The sequence below is a fragment of the Tamandua tetradactyla genome, chromosome 1 (assembly GCF_023851605.1).
Source record: "Tamandua tetradactyla isolate mTamTet1 chromosome 1, mTamTet1.pri, whole genome shotgun sequence".
Taxonomy (NCBI): Eukaryota; Metazoa; Chordata; class Mammalia; order Pilosa; family Myrmecophagidae; genus Tamandua; species Tamandua tetradactyla.
Window position 1 is genome coordinate 102,278,300 of NC_135327.1, and position 19,156 is coordinate 102,297,455.

A 19,156-nucleotide genomic window follows, 5' to 3' on the forward strand; every position below is an offset into this window, starting at 1 on the left:
CAGCCCAAAGCTGAGAGCCCCTGGTAGCATGAGCTGAAACCAGGACCCAGGGAGAGAGGACAGACTGGGCCAAAGGGCAGGAAGGGGTTACAAACAGAAGAACTACAACTCATATTCTAAAAGAAAATTGGATCGAAATGGGGCTATAAATTATTCTGGTTATATCATCCTTCTGAAAAAAAATTATATTCACTCAGATAGGAAATTAGTGAACTGAGAGCTCCACTACAGGGAGAGTAGAGATAGGTAGGAGACTAATTTTTTGAGGGTTAAAAGATGAGTAAAAGTTTGAGACCTTTAAACACTCTGTTACTCATCATCAGTGAGATTAAACGAGTTGTTACATGATAGAAATGAATAGGTTGCTCTTTAAAGAAAGCTTAGGCTAATAACAGGTATAATGGGTAAAATTAAACTCAAATATGTAATGAATTTAGAATGGATAGTGTTAGAAGACAACGTTAGTTCATTAGGAAACAAGCCTCACAATGTTAAAAAAATGAAACAATATTTTTTACACATCATGTTAGCAAAGATTTAGATTATTATGATATCCAAGAAAATAACATTTACTGCCTTATAATTTGGCACAGCCATTTTAAGAGTGTATATTAGCAATATCAGTTAAAATTCCAAAATGTTCATATCCTTGGAATTCAGAGCTAACATTTCTAGAAATTAATCCTGAACTAAAAAAAGGGCCAAGAGTATTCTTTGAAGACTTTTTTTAAAGAGCAGTTTGGAAACAGCCTAATGTTGATCGCTAAAGAAATGTTTAACCAATCTATAGAATGCAATATTCTATAGCATTTAAAAGGACTGAGGTACTGAAATAGGAAAATGTCAAGGATTGCTAAATGAAAGAAGCAAATTGTATATCATAGCCAAAATTTTTAATAAATATTAATATGTATAAGAAAAAAAAAGCATTGCTAAGGAAGAAGACCAGCGCAGGGGAGTAGCGTGAAGTATGCTGAATTCAGTGCTGGGCAGAGGAATTTCCTCTGCCAGTTCACTTCCAAATTCTGCAATGTTGGGAAAGTCAATTCATATCTCTGGATTCAGATTTTATCCACTGAAAATAAGAACTGTAGCAAACAAATATTAACTCCTTTCCAAACCCAGCATTCTCTGAATCTATAAGCCAAGAGAAAAGCCATATCCTTAAACCATTCCTCAGCTAAGAGCACACCTTCAAATAGGAGGCTAAGGGGAGGACCTAGCGTAGCTGAGAAGAATGAAGTAGAATTCAAAATAGATTTTATTTTCCAAAATTTTTCATCTTTCACTATAATTAACAGAAAAGCAAAACACTCTGAAAATCTTTGCCTTTGTTGAAGAGCCCTCCACTTTTTTGAATGATGCAAATGCGGAAAATGTACACATATTTTTTCACAAACACATAATCAGCCTTGAGAGTCTTACATAGAAGGGAAGGAATAGGCACAGAGCATCAGTATGACTGATATTCTAGAGCCTTGAGGGGAAAAGACATGATGGACTTTTAAATACCCATGTAGAAAACTAGAAGAGGGTTAACATAAAGGTAGAAAATTCAAAGTTGAACAACTGATGGCTAAAATTTTCCTGTCATGGTGTCTTGCCCACAGAAGATATTCCATAAATGATGGGGAAATGAATAAATAAAGCTTACCTCTTCAAGTCCCTCCAAGTCTAGAAATCGTGCATCTATAAATACCTGTTTCTTATGGAAATCCTTTAGAGCTGTTTCATAGCCTTCTTCCAGTCTACTGAAAGCTATTCCCACATCTGTAGTCCACCATATTTGTGAGCTAGTAAGAGCAACTTGAGCCGGGAAATCAAAAATCCACAGTTCCCTGGGTTTTTCTTCATAGGCTGCAAGGGCTTCTGCGATAGAATGTCGCACTGTCTCTTGCATGGTTTGTTCAAGTTGCAGAAGCCACGTTTCCACCTTTGAAGTGAATTGAAAAGTCATAGCATGGGCTTAACTATGGAAGAGGGATAACTCCATCCTCCCACGAGCTCTGAAGTCCTACAGGGGAAGGTCAACAGAGGAAACCCACGAATGCATTTATTCCAAACCCACATCAAAACCCAGAGCAGGGAAATTCAAAGACGGAACATGAACAACTGAACGCTGAAGTCTTTTTCCTACACGAACCTGCCTCCTCCCAGGAACGCTGCTCATCTTGTCTCATGTACCAGGAGGTAGCTAATAGCTTTCCACACCGTAAACAGGAGAGATTTTTTTTCGGATTTGCAGACAAGGGGGTTCTAGACCAATATCCCTCCCTCTGTTAATACATTTGTGTTTTGAGAAACCAAATGTGAACAGACACCTACAGAAGACTGAGTGACATTTTAAAGCTGTGGGAATAAAGAGAAATTTGATTATTTTAAATATATCTTTTGATGATTTTTAAATCTACTAGAATGTATTCTCTAAAATCTTTATATTTTTTAGTCTTAAGACAGTCTTTTCAGCAAGTTATCTTAATTATATTCCCTACTGGTTCTCATCTTCTCACATGTCAGAAATTAGACAGCAGGAGAGTATAAGAGATAGGACAACTGCTGACTTGTGAAAATTAATCCATTTTAAAAAATTCATTTTGTTGTTGCTTTTTGTTTTGTTTTGTTTTTGTTTTTTTGCATTGGCAGGCAACGGGAATCAAACCTGGGTCTCCGGCATGGCAGGTGAGAACTCTGCCTGCTAAGCCACTGTGACCTGCCCTCCAGTTGTTTTGCTCACACAAATACATATCAGCCAGTTTTCCATCCTATTCCAATATGCTTTAGGTTTATCCATATATATGTTTCAATGAGATATTAACATAACTAAAAGGATGCATATACAAATAAATATATGCAAATAATTGACCATAACTATAATAAAATAACCATAATAAATAATTCCAAGGATCACATGAGATGCTGAAGACCAATTTCTTTCCTTGTAACTGTGGAGATGGCAGCTGCATTCCTAGAACCTCTCCTCTTGAGAGCTGGGAAGGGGTACTAAGTGGTCAATGAGCTGACTGCCTCCCCTCCTCAAACAAAAAGGGAGTGCCAGGCTGGGCACCCGGTACATGGCTCCAACATCTTTAAAAAGAGTCTTCTTCTCAGTTCATAGCTATGCTTTGTTAACAAGCACAAGTTCAGGGTCTCTAACCAAGAGGGTCCTGCATCTCTGTTCCATCTACTAAATACAACTGTTACTGTCACCAGGTGTGGTGGCTTGAACCTGTTGTACATCCTAGAAAAAGCTGTGTTATTTTAATCTAATCTTATGGGGCAGACCTATTGTTGGATAGGGCCTTCTGATTACATTGTTTCCATGGAGATGTGACCCCACCCATTCAATGTGGGTCTTAATTCCACTTGCTGGAGTCCTTTAAGAGAGCCCAGAGTTGAGAGAAGCTAAGAAAGAAAACACCCCAGGAAGAAGCAAGAAGGATCCATAGGAGCTGAGAGTACCGTTTGAACACAGAAGCCAGGAGGGTAGGACAGCAGATGTCATCAAATGCCTTCCCAGGAGACAGAGAAACCCGGATGCCAGGTACCTTTCCTCCGAGAAGATATCCTCTTGTTGGTGCCTTAATTTGGGCATTTTCACAGCCTTAGAATTTTAACTTGTAACTTAATAAATCCCCTTTGTACAAGCCAATCCATATCTGGTATATCGCATTCTGGCAGCTTTAGCAAACCGCAACACCAAGCAACAAATTCCCTCAGTAAATCAGTCAGCTTTTGAAGGATCTCCCAGATACTCTGGGGTCAGGTCTGTAATATGGCCACTTGCCCTGAAGTCTTCCCAGTCCATTTGGAAAGACCAAACTCAAGTGCAAGTCAATATATCAGATCATTTTCAGATAAGTATCCCAACAACTGCAGCTTAATTCAGTGTGATCTGAGAACTAAACTCTGATGAGTGTTTCATGCCCCATCCCCTTGGTATTTCAAAACTTTCTAGCTGCCCCTCCATAATAGTCATTATTACCTTCCATTATCACTTATTATGTACATATCCTCCTTAACTAGCCTAAGTAATCTGCAAGGACACTTTGTCTCCTTCATTTCTGGATCCCCAAGATCTGACTCAGCATATGGTACATAGTGGATGCTCAATAAACATTGGCTGAACAAAATACAGATGCTCTACATTAGGAAGTGAAGAAATCATAAAAGTGAAGAAAAAGAAAAAAAGGATTTTTTATAAAAATGAAGGCAATTAGAGGGTAAATGTGGTATATGCCTAAAAGTCTTTAGCATAAGTTGCTTATGTAGAATTAATTACAGCAGTATAAAAACTTTTAATATCAAAGGTCCCTGACAGTGACAACCACATCTGTCAACTGGACTCTCCTCCTTCTGGGCCGTATGCCAGTCGGCCAGCAGTCTGCTAGGGAGGCAACAGACAGTAACAGACTTTTGTCAAGATAGTTTATGGTGACTTTTTCTAATCATCATCATAATATCCTAAAAAGCCCATGAGATCAAAAATATATTTTAATCAAAGTATTCCACCATCTGGTTCCCCTTCATTTGGCAGGATTTTTCTGGAATGATATTAAAAACCAACAGAGAGGAGTAAAGAAAACTCCTGTAAAAGGACTGCAATCACATTTCTGCAAGGCATCTTGAAGGAACCCCCTGCCCCAACCCAAAGGTTCTCTAACTGAGGCTACTGCCTCAGTCACTGAGGATTAACCCAACTATACAAGCAGCACAAAAAAAGATGCAATTTCTCTAAATCACTGGGACACACCTAGAGCTCCCTCATAAACTGTAGTGAGACATTCTTGTGGGTAAATGCTCAGAATATTTTTGAGGTATCTGGCTGTGAGAGAAGAGAATATGCAACAACTATCTGTGCACTTGGTAATTCGGGTATGTGACTAGGGCGCAGTAGACACAATCAACTTTATTTGTGAGCAGCCATTTGCAACATTCACTTCAGAATACCGAACACAAAGCCTCTCTGATGTGCTTTACTGTAAGGTGCTGCTTCACTATAACCCTTCCCTGTATCCTTGAAGCCATGGTGAAAATAACATACGCTTTGTAGAACTGAGCCGCTTGCTTGCATTTGTTTCTAATTCTGGGACTCACTCAATCTGTGATAGTCCTTTCTCTCTAGTTCAACTCCCAGCAGCTTGGAGACTCAGCTGAGTGTTGAAGCCAGATGAACAGAAACTGGGAGGCAGGGCAGAGTGGCTGTCTGTCCTATCTCTGAAAACAAAACTCACCTCCACCCCCCGCCCCACCCAGAGCCAGATTTGACCTGAGTTGATTTGTTCTTGCTCAACAACTTTAAAAGAATATCCTAAAAATATTCCCATAGTACAGATAACTTTACAATCAAATCTTACATGGCCGATGCATTCACATTCGGCTTGGAATGAGACATATTCCTTTTCCTTGCTGTACATTCCTACTGCTGTGTGCGCAGAAGCACGCTGACTGACCTCAAACCGCAGGTCTGCGACGCTGTCAAAGAGTTTGGCAAGGTGACGCGTTACCTGAGACAAAATAATTAGAAAAGGTGAGGGTGTAGAGACATTCTGGCAATCTGGGGATGATGCTATATGAATTCGCAAAAATTTTCTTTATGGAGTTAAAGAGTTGTCTCATAATGTTTTTCCTCAAATTATAACATTCCTAAAATTCCAGGGTCTGGAGCAGTGGCCATGCCATACAAAGCTACCGATTTCCCCCTGAAGACGGGAGGTTTACTGACTTCTTTCTGCGCTGTACATTCCTGTACGCTGTCATCCTGCTGGAAATTTTGTGGTCACGTTTAAAATTCAATTTATATTACAAATCTATACCATTAAAAAGCCATGCTAAAATATCTGAAACAAAAATGTAAATTACATATCATCTCTTTCGGAGTCTGGTGCAGCGCACTTGCTTCAACACTTACTCGGGCTCCACAGCAACCCTGTCACATAAGAACAGGGATTTTCCCATTTTCACTGATTAGGAAAACTGGGGCTAAAATATTAGGTGACTTTTTGAAGAGGGTGTTGCTAAAAATACATGATCAAATTTAGAACCTATAATTCCAGGCCATGTCTACAAAGTTCAAATTCTTCTGGGCTCATAATTTCTTATCGTAGGTGCTGGCTTCTCCAAAGGAAGCCCCAATAAAGAGCACGCTGAACTCTTTCTAGGTTCCGGACAACTTGAAAAATCAAAAAAAGCCCTAAAGTGAAAGACAAAATATCAGCGTCTGTTCTGTTAGAAGCCTATTTGAAGAATACAGCATAATTGGCCTCCAAACAGACCCCCAGGATCAGCAACACTTATCCACCCAGGCATGTCAGCACAGATTGCAGGAAGAAAAGGAGAAGACGTACTTTCTGTACATAGACCTTCACCCAGTTAAGTTACTCTGCTCAGCCCACCCTAAGGGGGGAAAGGAGCAGAGAGCTTGCCAGCGGAAGTATCAGAAATGGGAAGATGGGACAGGACATCCAGGAATGAAAGTTTCCCTGGCAGTGTGGGAGACGACGCTCAGGGATCAACAATGCCATCCTGAATAAAAGGAGAAAGAAGTGTAACAAATAAGGTATCAGTGGCCGAGAGAGTTCAAATAGAGTCGAGAGGCTACTCTGGAGGTCACTCTTACACAAGCTTCAGTTAGACACTGCTACTATCATAACTTGCCAAACCCCAACCAAACCCATTCCTGCCAATCCTAAAGAACACCTAGGGCATTATATAAGATTCTACAAAGATTCCACGCACATAACTTTCCAGAAACCTACAATCTCCAGATGGATCTCTGGACGAGATAAGTCCTGAAATGCAGAGGGGCCAGCCCTTCCAGAACATCAACTAGTTCCATTCCCCATCCCATATTATTGACAGTCCCTTCCAACATGAAAAATTTAGAATGGGCCCAGCCCAAATACCCCTAAAGAGTGAGAGAAAGATCAAAGGTGATGGTGGAGTTATACAGAGAAAGTAGAGTTAAACAAATGAGTATGAGTGCTGAATCAGTATAGTGATATTTCTTTTAGTCTCCAATACCTTAGAGCAGCTAGAAATAAAACTCTAAAATTGTGAAATTTTAACCCATACCAAATGCTAAAATCTGTTCTACAATTAATTGCTGCAATGTACTTTGAAATTTATTGCTGTTTTATAAACATTTTTCACAAAAAAAGAGAAAAAAAGAAGGAAGAGTGTAGTAGAGTAGACAGGATTTAACAAATGAATATGACTGCTGGATCAATATATTGATATTCCTTTTGGTCTCCAGTGTCTTGGAGAAGCTAGAAGAAAAATACGAAAAATCATGGAACTGTAATATACCAAACTGTAAAATTTGCTGTATAACTACTTGTAAAATATACTTAGGAATGTATTGCTTTTTTGTATACATATTATTCCTCACAATGAAAAAATGTTAAAACAATAAAATAAAAACATCCAGAAAAGTTGGGGCGGTGTAACAGTGGCTCAGTGGCAGAGTTTCTCGCCTGCCATGCCGGAGACCCAGGTTTGATTCCCGGAGCCTGCCCATGCAAAAAAAAAAAAAGAAAGAAAGAAAGAAAAAAAGAAAACCATACAGAAGGAGATGGAGATAAACCAGTCTATACTAGTGAACAAGTGTAGATTGGCAGGGTCAACATACACTTCTTTTCAGGTACACCTGAAATATGTGAAAAACTGGCCATAATCTAAGTTACAAAATGAGTCTTCACAAATACCAATCAAGGAATCAGAGGTACACACCCAGAGAGGTTAAGAAAAGCACATGTGTTTACACAACACGAAGTAGCATTCAATTTACAAAAATTAAGCAAACTGATATAATCAAGACACTAGAATATAACTCACCAAGGCCAGAATGGGGAGCAGGGACTGAGGAGTTGGTACGTAATTGGTACAGAGTTTCTGGTTGGGGCGGTGGAAAAGTTCGGTAAAGGATAGGGGTGATGGTAGCAAATACTGCAAATGCAATTAACAGCACTGAATTGTGTATCTGAATGTGGTTAAAAGAGGGAAATGTAGGGTTGTGTCTGTGATACTAGAATAAAAATTAGAAAAAAATACAAAACTGTGAACCCTAACATAAATGATAGACTTCAATAGTACAATTATAAAAATATTCTTTCATCCAGTGTACCGAAGTTACCAAATTAATGCAGGAATAGGAGAGTATATGGGAAATCTATTGTCTGCATGATTTTTCTCTCAACTTACAACTTCTCTAACTTGTAATAGCACAATGCTTGGCTTGTAATTAGTGGCAAATAAAGGGCTACTGGTTCATAAATTAAAAAGTGGGAAGACGTTTTCCCTCTTTACACATGGTGCCCCCCCCAAAAAAAAGCTGCTGATACCCAGAAGGCGACCTGAAGTTGCATAGCATTTTGAAATGAGTTTTTCTTGAAATGCAGTGTAACTGGACTTGAAACTAGAGGGAGAGCAGTTCGAGAGTGGAGTTCAATTTCTGTGAAAAGTAAAATGTTGGCAAAAACAACAGCTACATTTCCTACAAGATGAGGCTGATACCAATATTGGTAAGGGACTTCTTAAGATTCACCCCATCTTTATAGAATTTAGTCTTTAGATTTTCTCTGTATCTGCAGTTTTAGCAGTACAGAGGAATACAGGAAGGAAGTGTTCTGAGTTTAAAAGAGACGAGCTTCTGATACTCTGGGTTACTTCAAAAGTGGACAGAGTGGTAGCAGACCAACCATGGTTCGGTTTATCTTATTCTCCTCCTTCCTTCTATATTACTCCAAGGACATTCAGGTGCAGAAAGCATCTCCAATAATCTAACAATCCACTATCCCAGCTGAAGTGGCAGGGAATGGCACAGCTATAGTATGGCTTCTACTGTAAAATGAGGCTAAATAACATTCAGGAGAAGAGCTGCAGTATAAACAAGACCTGCCCGAAATACACCCTCGCACTTTATTACTTTGTGAGAAAACAGTCTCAAAAGAACTTCTGGTGCTATCATCGTTCCCCTCCCTGTGCCACAGCCTGGAAACTCACAAGTCAGTGGGCGGGGACAACCCGAGGGCTCGCCCCAGGTGTTCCAGGTCTATCAGAAAACACTGTCTTCTGCTGCCTGATGTCCAGTGTCTGGAAAGCCTTCATTTCATACATTTTGTCAAGGTTTTCGGAAGTTTCAGGCAAGAGGGTAAATCCAATCTCCATTACTCCACCTTGGCCAGAAGCAGAAGTGTATCTCTCATTGTGGTTTTGATTTGCACTTTTCTGATGACTTACAAAGTCGAGCAACTTTCCGTGTATTTACTGGTCGTGAGCACATCTTGTTTTGTGGATTTCTGCTTAAGTATTCTCTGCCCACTTTTCTATTAGACTGTCTTGGGTTTCTTTCTTTCTTTTTGGCTGTAGGAGTTTTCAGGCATTCTGTATTTGAATCTTTTGTTTGCTTAATGCATTGTAAACATCCTTTCCCACTTTGTGGCTTGCTTTGTTAGTCTCTTAATTGTATCTTTTGATAAGTCAAAGCTTTTAATTTTAATGTAGTCAAATCCATCCACCTTTCCCTTACACTTAATACTGTCTGATTAAAGAAATTTTTGCTCATCACAAGATCATGAAGATATTCTCCCTCATACTTTCTATATTGTTTCATTGTTTTACCTTTCATTATTAGATCTACATCCTCCACCTGGAATTGATTTTTAGATATGGTAAGCAGTAGATTCTTCTGAATTTTGTACCAAAATTTATATCAAGTTGAATTTAGAATCATTCACTATTATTGTTTTCAAAGTCCACATTTATTTGGGTTTACATATATACATACACACACAAATATACACATATCTACAGATATAAACATACATATATACATATACGTATGTATATACATATACAAACACATATATTTAAATATACATTCTTTAAGTATTTTGAAGATGTCACTTCATTGTATCCTGGCTTGGAAAAGTTAGCTTACTGTTGGCTCCTTTGAAGGTAATTAATTATCTGTCTATTCTTTTGCTTTTTTTTTTATGCAGGAAGTCTGCTTTTATTAGATTGTAGTTAACATAGAGGTTAGTAATATCAGTGATAGGAAAAGGTAAAACCAGTAAAGCTGAGAAGACAGGTTTTATAAATCTTTGGAAATGGGTGTGCATCAGCAGATACAGCACTAACAGGACAGGTAACTCCTATGATAAAAATTGCCTTATCTTCTAGATCCTTCTGTAGCCAATCTATCAGCATCTTCATTGTCTTGGATGCCACAATGTGCAAGAACATATTTCCTCAATTGAGTCTCCATTCCTTATGAAGCCTAATCAATCTTCTCAAAATTTGCTCTGTTGACAACATCCCTTCTGGAAGTTGTTTTCCATTCATTTTCTTTCCAGTTACCAATCTATTCTGTCATGGCTTTGATAACAGACTTGCTATCTGCTCCAATAATAAGTTTATTCAGGTTTTGGCTGTTTGTTTGTTCAGTTGCTATGTGGGCTGCCTGCAGTTCAGTTTTTTTGGTTTGTCTGCCATCCAAAAACCCTCTCACTTACATTGAGAGGACTGCCAAGTCCCCAGTAGACTCCAAATCCTGCTTTTGTAATATCTCTTCAATATTTTTTTTATGGTTTTTTTTTTCTTACATGGGCAGGCACAGGGAATCAAACCCAAGTCTCTAGCATGGCAGGTGAGAATTTCTGAGCCACTGTTGCTAACCCCTCTTCATTATTTTTGCATCTGCATAAACAGTTGGAGTGTGGTCTTGGGCCCTGCCTGAAGCCTTTGTCAGTTGTCTCCAGGAGCTCATGTCAACCTTTTCCAATCAGATCGCTCAGTGTCATCCCAGTATCCAGGTAGGGGGTGTTTTTGCTTTTAATATTTCAGTTTTTACTTTGCTTTTCAGCTTTTTTACTACAACATGTGTCAGTATATTTTTCTTTATATTGATTCTTCTTGGAGTTTCATAGCTCTTCTTGAAGCTTTAGACTGATTACTTGATTAATTTTGAAAATTCTCAGCCAGGGTTTCTTCAAATTTTTTTCTGTACTACTCTCTCTCTCCACCTACCCCCAACCCCCTTTTTATTTTTGGGACTCCAATTGTTGTATGTCAGTCTTCCTCTTCAAGTTCAAATTGTCACCATGTCCTATTCTCCTTTCTACATTTTCTATTTTCATTTATTCCTCAGTCTATACATTCTATTCATCAATTTTCTCTTCAGCAGTGTTTAATATGCTTCTATCCTTAACTTTTAAATTATTTATTTTGATTATTTTATTTTTAGCTATAAAATTGCTATTTTATTATTTTATAGATTCAAATATCCATACATCCTTTCTTGTTTTGAATTTATTAATCAAAATTATATTATATTCATGTGTGAAAGCATTACTATCAGGAGCTCCCATGGATCAGTTTCTGTTGTCTCTTTGTTCATTCAAACATTGACTTTCCGAAATTGTCTCCTTATAAACCTGGTAATTTTTTAAATTTAATGGTAGACATTGTTTATGAAAGGTTGAAGAGATAATTTGAATCTCCAGTTGATATCCTTTTTAGGGGGACTGTCATATTTATTGCAAAATTAGATTTATTATTTACATGTCATATCTGAATACATAAGTCCACTAGGTATTGGGCTGCCTTTACAGAAAGGCATCCACTCAATATATGAACTATTCATAAATTATGCCAAGGAGAGTTACTCTCACTAGTTCCTGTGACAAACTACACTTTCATGAGCAGTTTCTATTTGTCCTTGCTCAGTTAAAGGTAAATAGAGGCAATGGCATGATGGGCAAAACCAAGACTTTTTTTGTGTCTGTGTTTCCATTTGCTGTCTCTTTCCCATTCCTTCTCCAACCTCATTCTAAACTCTAAATCACTTCCTTCACTTTAGGTACTTAATAGCCAACCAGTTTTCTACTTCCTCTAGAAAAACTGGGATTAATGGTTGATGCTTTTCTAACTAAAACTCATTCATCTTTGCATGCCCTCAACTCACCATGCAGGTGAATCTTTTTCCTCCTACATGTCCAAGAAGGACATCCCGCTACCAGTGAAGGTGACTGTGAGTGATCCACTAGGTGTGACTGTTGAGCTCCCTCAGCCTGATTCCTGAAATTCCTGATTCCTCAGACACTTTACTCTATCAAGAAGATTAAAAAAAAAAAAAAAAACGGAAGCACTATATGAAAACAGACTGTGCTTCTGGGAATGCTGGGTCCAGATATTTTCCCCTTTAAGATTGTACTTTTTTATCACCTAATATTAAGACCAAGTCTCACAAGCACTTTCCTGAATGCCAATCTTTACAGTCTATTAAAGGAATCAGCTTCATGTCATCTGTCTCATAACTACAGTTTAAAAGATTTCTCAAAAGACAAGATGGAAAATTTCTTTTTATGTAGAATTTGTGCTCGTGCTCTTGGAGGACATTCCTTGATGCAAACAAATTAAACATCCCTAAGTATAAATATCCCTGATCTTGCAATATGGGAGAATGCATTGTGGTCTCAACTTATATAGTAGAGATTTCCAGTAACAACATTAAAGCATATAAAAAAGAAACAGGTGAAATTAATTTTAACATTTATTATTTAACCTAATATATCCAAAAGATTATCATTTTAAAATGTAATAAATGTAAAAATTATTAATGAAACACTTTATTTTCTTGAAACCAGGTGTGCATCCTATTTCTACAGCATTTTTCAATTTGGACTTTTGAATTTGAAATATTTGATATAAATTTAGATCTCAAAAAATATGCAATTGCAAAAGTAGATTTATACTAAACTGTTCATTTTTCAAAAGTGGAATAAAATATTTTAAATTTAAATTTAAATTAATTAAGATTTATTAAAATTAAAAATTCAGTGCCTCAGCAGCCACATTTCAAATCCTCAATAGCCACATATGATCCATGACTGCCTCTTAGCATAGATATAGCTAATCACACTGAAGGTTGGTTTGTACTTCTTTAGTACAACTTCATTATAGAGAAGCTTCTTGTAATCAACACATGTAGGATAAGAAAGAGAAAATGATGTGCAAAAAAACATCTTTCTGGTCATTAAGAATCAGTGCCTAACAATATCTTTACTACACAAAGTTTTATCAGCTGTCCTGAAGTGCTATAAAACAAGTTGGAAGTGCACAGTGATAAACTGATGTCATTTCATTCCTAGTTCACTTAAAATACAAATGATTCTTGTCCTAAGAGGGGAAAACAAAATCAAAGAATCTAAATACTGAATCACATAAGAACTTCAAACAAGTTGCACTTTAACCACTGTACCATGCTAATTAATCCTGCAGGTACCCTTTTAAGTTTGTATTCCCATAGCAACTACCAGATACTTTCTGACCACTGAAGTTAAACAGCACCTACATCTACAATCCTTTAGATAATCCATGCCTGGTAATTTTCGCCACTGTTAGGTCAGAGTGAATTCTGGGGGCACAAAGTCTTTCAAAACTTGACCTTAATCAAGTCTACCAACAGCTCAATGAAGGTATTCAAAACACAAACATTTCATCATTCTGACATTCCAACTCAAGTACCTCAAATTGGCAATTTCTGTTTGTGAATGGAGGTTGTAATGATATCAGACCTCCCAAGCTGATGTTTTCAGGCCGGTAAATTCCCACAATTAACTACAAAAACTCTTACTTTGACCAGCACTCTTAAAGTGAAGGTGAGAAGAGGAGGGTCTGAAGAGTTCAAGTCATTCACAAGATGTCAACATGAGTTATTAGCCCACAAAGGCTGCCTATTATGGGGAAACTGCATTGTTATTCCACAAGCTGCGATTGTCATTTTATCTCCTTATATCATAGGCAACACATTCAGAAATGTTTGCACAAAGGCATGGCTGTGTCCGATGGTCTGAAATGGGTTCTGAGGATGAAAATATGGTAAGGGAGAGAGCAGTAAGGCCAGGTTGGTCAGCATAACTGCCCAAAGCAGTACTAATCCACAGTAAGTGACTAAGAATTGAGAACACATACCCATACTGACCTTGTGGAACCATCTCAAGAAAAGAAGCTGCTTCACTCAAACTACCCTTCACTCCTTCTCATTCCACAGCCGAACCAAATAAGTCCTGGATGGTTATTTGTACCACAAAGGTTGCCAAACAGTTTTTTTTTTTAATGGATCTTTATGTTTTAGCATTTTATGTAATAGCATTTTATGTGAATTTAAATTGTTCAAAGTTTGGTTAATGTAACACAAATTTCATAACAAAATAGCATTCTAATCACTTTTTTTTTTTACATATAAATATTTAAATTTTATTAGAGATAATATGGGTTTACAGAATAAACACGCATAAGATACAGTTTTCCATAAACTACACCAACATCAATACCTTGCATTGGTGTGGAACATTTGTTATAATAAACAATAGCATACTGTTGTAATTGCACTGTTCATTAAAGTTCATGGTTTAACTTTGGTTCATTGTGAAGAACAGTTTCATGTGTTTTTTTTTAATTTTAATTCTGTTACCATATATACAAGCTAACATTTCCTCTTTTAATTATATTCAGATATATACTTCAGTGCCGTTAATTATGTTTACAATGTTGTGCTACCATCACAAAACATTTCTATTGTTCTAAATAGGAACTCTGTACATTTTAAGCCTTAACTTTCCATCCCCTATCCTCATCCCATCTCCTGGTAACCTCTATTCTAGATTCTGACTCTATAAGTTTGCTTATTCAAATTGTTTCAATAAAATGATATTATACAATATTTGTCCTTTCGATTCTCACTTATTTCACTCAACATGATGTCTTCTAGGTTGACACCTGTTGTTACATACATCAGGATTTCATTCCATTTTACAGCTGAACAATATTCCATTGTATGGAATTATCCATACATCAGCTGATGAACACTGATTTCTTCTGACTCAATGTTCTATCCGTTATTGGCAGTGGTATGCTAAAGTCTCCTATTATTGATATATAACCATCGATTTCTCCCTTCAAATCTGTCAGTAGTTGCTTAATATATTTCAGGACTCTGCTGTTAGGTACACATATATTTATAGTTGTTATTCTAATCACTTTTTGAAATAACAGGAATCTTCTCAAAATTTTAAAATGTATGAAGAATCTAATCATTTCAAAGCTGGAAGTCCTGGAGAACTGGGAGCCACATGGCCAGACCATCTTATCTGGTAAGCAGAAACACTCACTCTCTTTTCTCAGGGCTGTGCACACAGCCCTACTGCTGGCATTCATCTGAATGTCTGGGAGGGTTTCAGAGACCAACATGCTGCTATTTTAACACCCATCCTCACTATAATTTAATGTCTCTTCAATGTCCTATATTATCTAGTCAAACATTATGTAGTGGTACACTAGTGAGTAGTGTCCTGAAATTCAGGAGTCGAGAGCTTACAATCAAAATACCATGAGTGAGGTAGATGAGAGGACTGCCAGACAACATAGGAGGCAGCATTCTGTAAAATATTAGAAATAATGCGGGAAAGTAAAAAGGGCATAAGAAGGTACACCTTCGACTTTGAAATTTATCATGTGACTGAGCAAGGGTAATGGGATAATAGCGTTGATATCAGGGACGCATATAATTGTGAGCCAACATGTTGTTTGGCTAGACTAGCATATGAGGCATTATTTAATGATTTGAAATGAAAAGAGGTAGTGACAATTAAGTTAAGGAGACAATGAGCATCAATCTGCATGTTCTAGAGAGAGAGAGAAACAGCAAGCAACAGAAGCTCCCTCCAGACCTTCATAAGACACGTCTCAATTCCCCTACCCTCATCTACTCCCATAAACCCTTTCTATGGAAAGCATGGAAAAGAGAAAGGGAGAAGAGGAGGCGACCCACACATCCATGAGTTATCAAAGCCCAGAGGGGTTGGCCGTGGATGTCCCCGACACCTTGTAGGGAAGGTGAAAATTGTGCTGCCCCCACCTCCACCCTAAGGTCATGTGAGAGGAATTAAAGGAAAATCTCCAGGAAGCAGTGGGGGAAGAGGCTGGGTTATACTTCCAAGGGCAAAACTGGAGGAGCTGAGGTAGAGTTGGCTCTGCCATATGTCTCCCTGCCGGGATTCCCCTCATCTCCTGGGGACTTGCACGTGGGGTCCACAAGAGAGCGAAAAGATGGACGCCCACATTTGAGGCTGAGGACTGACAGTTACTGCTAACCAGAAAAGCAGGAACAACCATTAAGAAAGGGCAACAACTGACATGTTATGCACTACCCCTCCATGATAAATGGACAGGGAAGAGGAATAAAAGAATCACTCTTTCCCTCACCTTCAAGTTCATTATGTGAAAACCTGACCTTGACATGGACATGAGACTGGAATTTTGAACTAGACAAGGCTGAGCTATTTCTGAGTTTATGTTATGATTTTTTAATAAGAAAAAGGGACTAGGAAGTTACAATACTATCCAAGATGTATAAAGGGGTTGAATGCTCACCATAAAGAGATTCAGGAAGGCACATTAGGGATTCAAGATGGCAGAAAAAATAAACTGTTTCACGTTTGCACTTCATGGAGTTAATACTGCTCAATAACCCAGTTACATATGTGTTTATTGTGTTTAAAGAGCATAATTAAAAGAAAATGCCGTCATAGTTACAGATTTCTGCATCTCTCTTCTAATTTATATATAAAAAATTATTCCCAAGTTATAGGCATTTTGGCTTTGCCAGATCTTCAGGAACATGTTTCTGGAACATCTTGAGGCCTCTGATAATCAATCACTCCAGGCAAAGGTTCCAGCCACTGGCCGTGAGGATGCCCTCAGGGACTACTGGAGTGGAAGTATAGGTAGAACCATGATATCTGAAACTAGCTGTAAAAAAAAGCATCTACTATGAGCTACATATATAAGTTGTGAGATGGATACACTGGGCTTCTGGTCAATCTAATTAGAAGGATTTTATTTACAGAGCCACTTGGGAGAATAACGGATGAAGACATGGAAAGTATCTGTGTGATGACTCTGAAAATGTTGCCCACATTGACCAATAATCCCATTGTCAGTACCCAGTCTGCACTTCTATTATAAAGACAAGAACAGCCATCCAATTGAATGTATGTCCAAAAGGAAATGATGAATGAAAGAGAAACGATTAAGAAAAATATTGTATCCAAAGAGCAGCAGAATTCAGGAAACTACAGTGTGAAGACACATACCCCAAATAAAATGGCATGAAGATATCTAGTGGAAGGGTTTTTTTCCACAACAATGGAGACAACCCCACAATGATCAAGCACAACATTTAGCTTCAAAATAATCTGCTACATACAACCAACTCTAGGAGTAACAACCTATGTCAACTGTAATAACTGTGAGATGTAAGTGAATGTGAACAACTAAGCAGACATAAGTGTAAGGCTGTAGCCTCTAAATCCCTTTAGAAAGGGCTTCTTTGGGGTTTGTACAGTGTGTCTCTGATCAAAGCTCTCAGACTACAAAAGATACTTCTGCTTTTATTCACTTTAAATATTGACACGGGGAACAGCAAACGTGGTGCATTAATTTTGTATAGGTGGGGAAAATTATAGATTTAGATAATGAGCCTGAAACTGTACGAACGCAACCTAAGACCACTGATGCCTAGTCCAACGTAATAATCATGACTGTTACTCTGGAGTTGAGGGTGTAGTAAGAAGGTCTCAGCAATTATCTTGTCCCAGCCAGGGGTCCATTCTCTCCTAGCAAGCTGCTAACCAAGCAAGGAATGCTCTAGCCCTTGTCCTAGAATCCTGAGGGTGGGGGGGGTGGGGGGTGGAGACAGTGATTCTTCCCTCCACCTTCTTTCAGGACCTAAGCCTGGTACATTGAACGTTCTTTCCCTTTATTGAAGACCAGGAAGTGGACCTTCCTGTTTCTTTAATCATAGCCTCTGACATGCCCTTGTTGCTGCATCAAGAATCTTAACTGCAGCTGTTCTGGTTTCCGGTACATGAGAGATGGTGGGTGGCATTTGACAATAATAGAGAAAATGTGACACTCCTTAGCTAACATAGTAAAACATGAGACTTTCAAGAAATGTATTACCTGTTTAGGTTGAGCTCCCTTTGAGAGAATGTCAAGTAAGTCAGCAGAAGAGATGAAATAGAAGCGAGGAAAAGCTACACGCTTGGTCTCCAGATATTCAGCAAGAGCTTTTTCACAAAGAGAAAGCCTATATGAATGAAAAATCTTTTTAAAGCATATCTTGCCCATTGACAGTTTTTGCAAAACTGCAACCAAACAAAACCCAGTGCTTATTCATCACCACATTTATCACAATAAGCTCACTGTTTAACAGCTCACCTACTCCTTTTTCTTTGACACCATCATCTTGTTGATGACAAATGTACAAATCATGTTAACACACACACACACACACACACACACACACACATGCATGCACAAATAGTTGAGGCTAAGTACAAATCAAAATTAAGTTTATGTCACTCGGGGCTTTTCTTAATGACACTCCAAATCAGCAATGTCTTCCTTTTCCCACAGAATGTCTGCAAAACACAAGTGACTTCAACACTCTTAGGTATTCAGAGGAGCCATGAGACCCAGAGTCATTTCTACTTTACGTTATTAGCCTAGCAGAGATGGCCCAGAGGCAGAACCCCAAATGCCCAAAAGATCACTGACTATACAGAAATAATTAACTTCTGTAGTAATTCACCTTTGAAATTTATGGCCATCTTTAACTCTGAAAAATTTTGATTATAAAATAATTTTGCTTACATAATAGATTTTTATCTAGATGTTTTTCCTACCTTGCAATAAAAAGCTCTCTCAATTTCAAACAAACCTCTCCTTTTCACAGGTGATCTGCCCATTTTGAACCAAAAGCAAGAATATTCTAATGACCACTAGCTGCTGTGGAATTATATTTGAAAATTATTTCTAAAATGGTTATTAGAGCAAGAATTTCAAAAGTGTTAATGTGTTAAGTATAATTCCTAGTAAAATGATACTATACAAAAATTAAGGGGCTCAAAATAATTGAATACAATTCCAAGTCTTGGAATACAGAAGGTGCCCAATAAATACATGTAGGAAAAGTTAATGGATGAATTGATCAACCATTCTCTTGTTAATAAGATATTCTAATTATATTATTATGAGAGTCCTTTGAGAAAACTGAAATACATTTGGGTTCACTTACATTTACACAGAATATAGA

General features: G+C 37.8%; 1 protein-coding gene and 1 long non-coding RNA gene across 6 annotated transcripts in view; one reads left to right on the plus strand and one right to left on the minus strand.

Annotated features, from left to right (window-relative positions):
• The window catches only part of DNAH11 (dynein axonemal heavy chain 11), a 424,306-nt gene that overhangs the window by 279,312 nt on the left and 125,838 nt on the right, over positions 1-19,156 (minus strand). For both annotated transcript variants that reach the window (XM_077122193.1, XM_077122194.1), the window contains 3 exons: positions 18,022-18,148; positions 5,355-5,504; positions 1,700-1,933 (listed from right to left, as the gene is read on the minus strand). In XM_077122193.1, coding sequence (XP_076978308.1) covers positions 1,700-1,933; positions 5,355-5,504; positions 18,022-18,148 — 511 coding nt within the window. The remainder of the gene's footprint in view (positions 1-1,699; positions 1,934-5,354; positions 5,505-18,021; positions 18,149-19,156) is intronic.
• LOC143650929 (uncharacterized) lies at positions 3,339-18,908 on the plus strand. 4 transcript variants are annotated; one of them, XR_013159762.1, is made up of 6 exons: positions 3,339-3,541; positions 8,397-8,519; positions 10,708-10,811; positions 15,055-15,152; positions 16,907-17,315; positions 18,797-18,908. It is a non-coding gene; the product is annotated as an uncharacterized LOC143650929 (long non-coding RNA). The 4 variants fall into 4 exon arrangements; XR_013159761.1 differs by lacking the exon at positions 8,397-8,519; XR_013159763.1 differs by lacking the exons at positions 8,397-8,519; positions 10,708-10,811.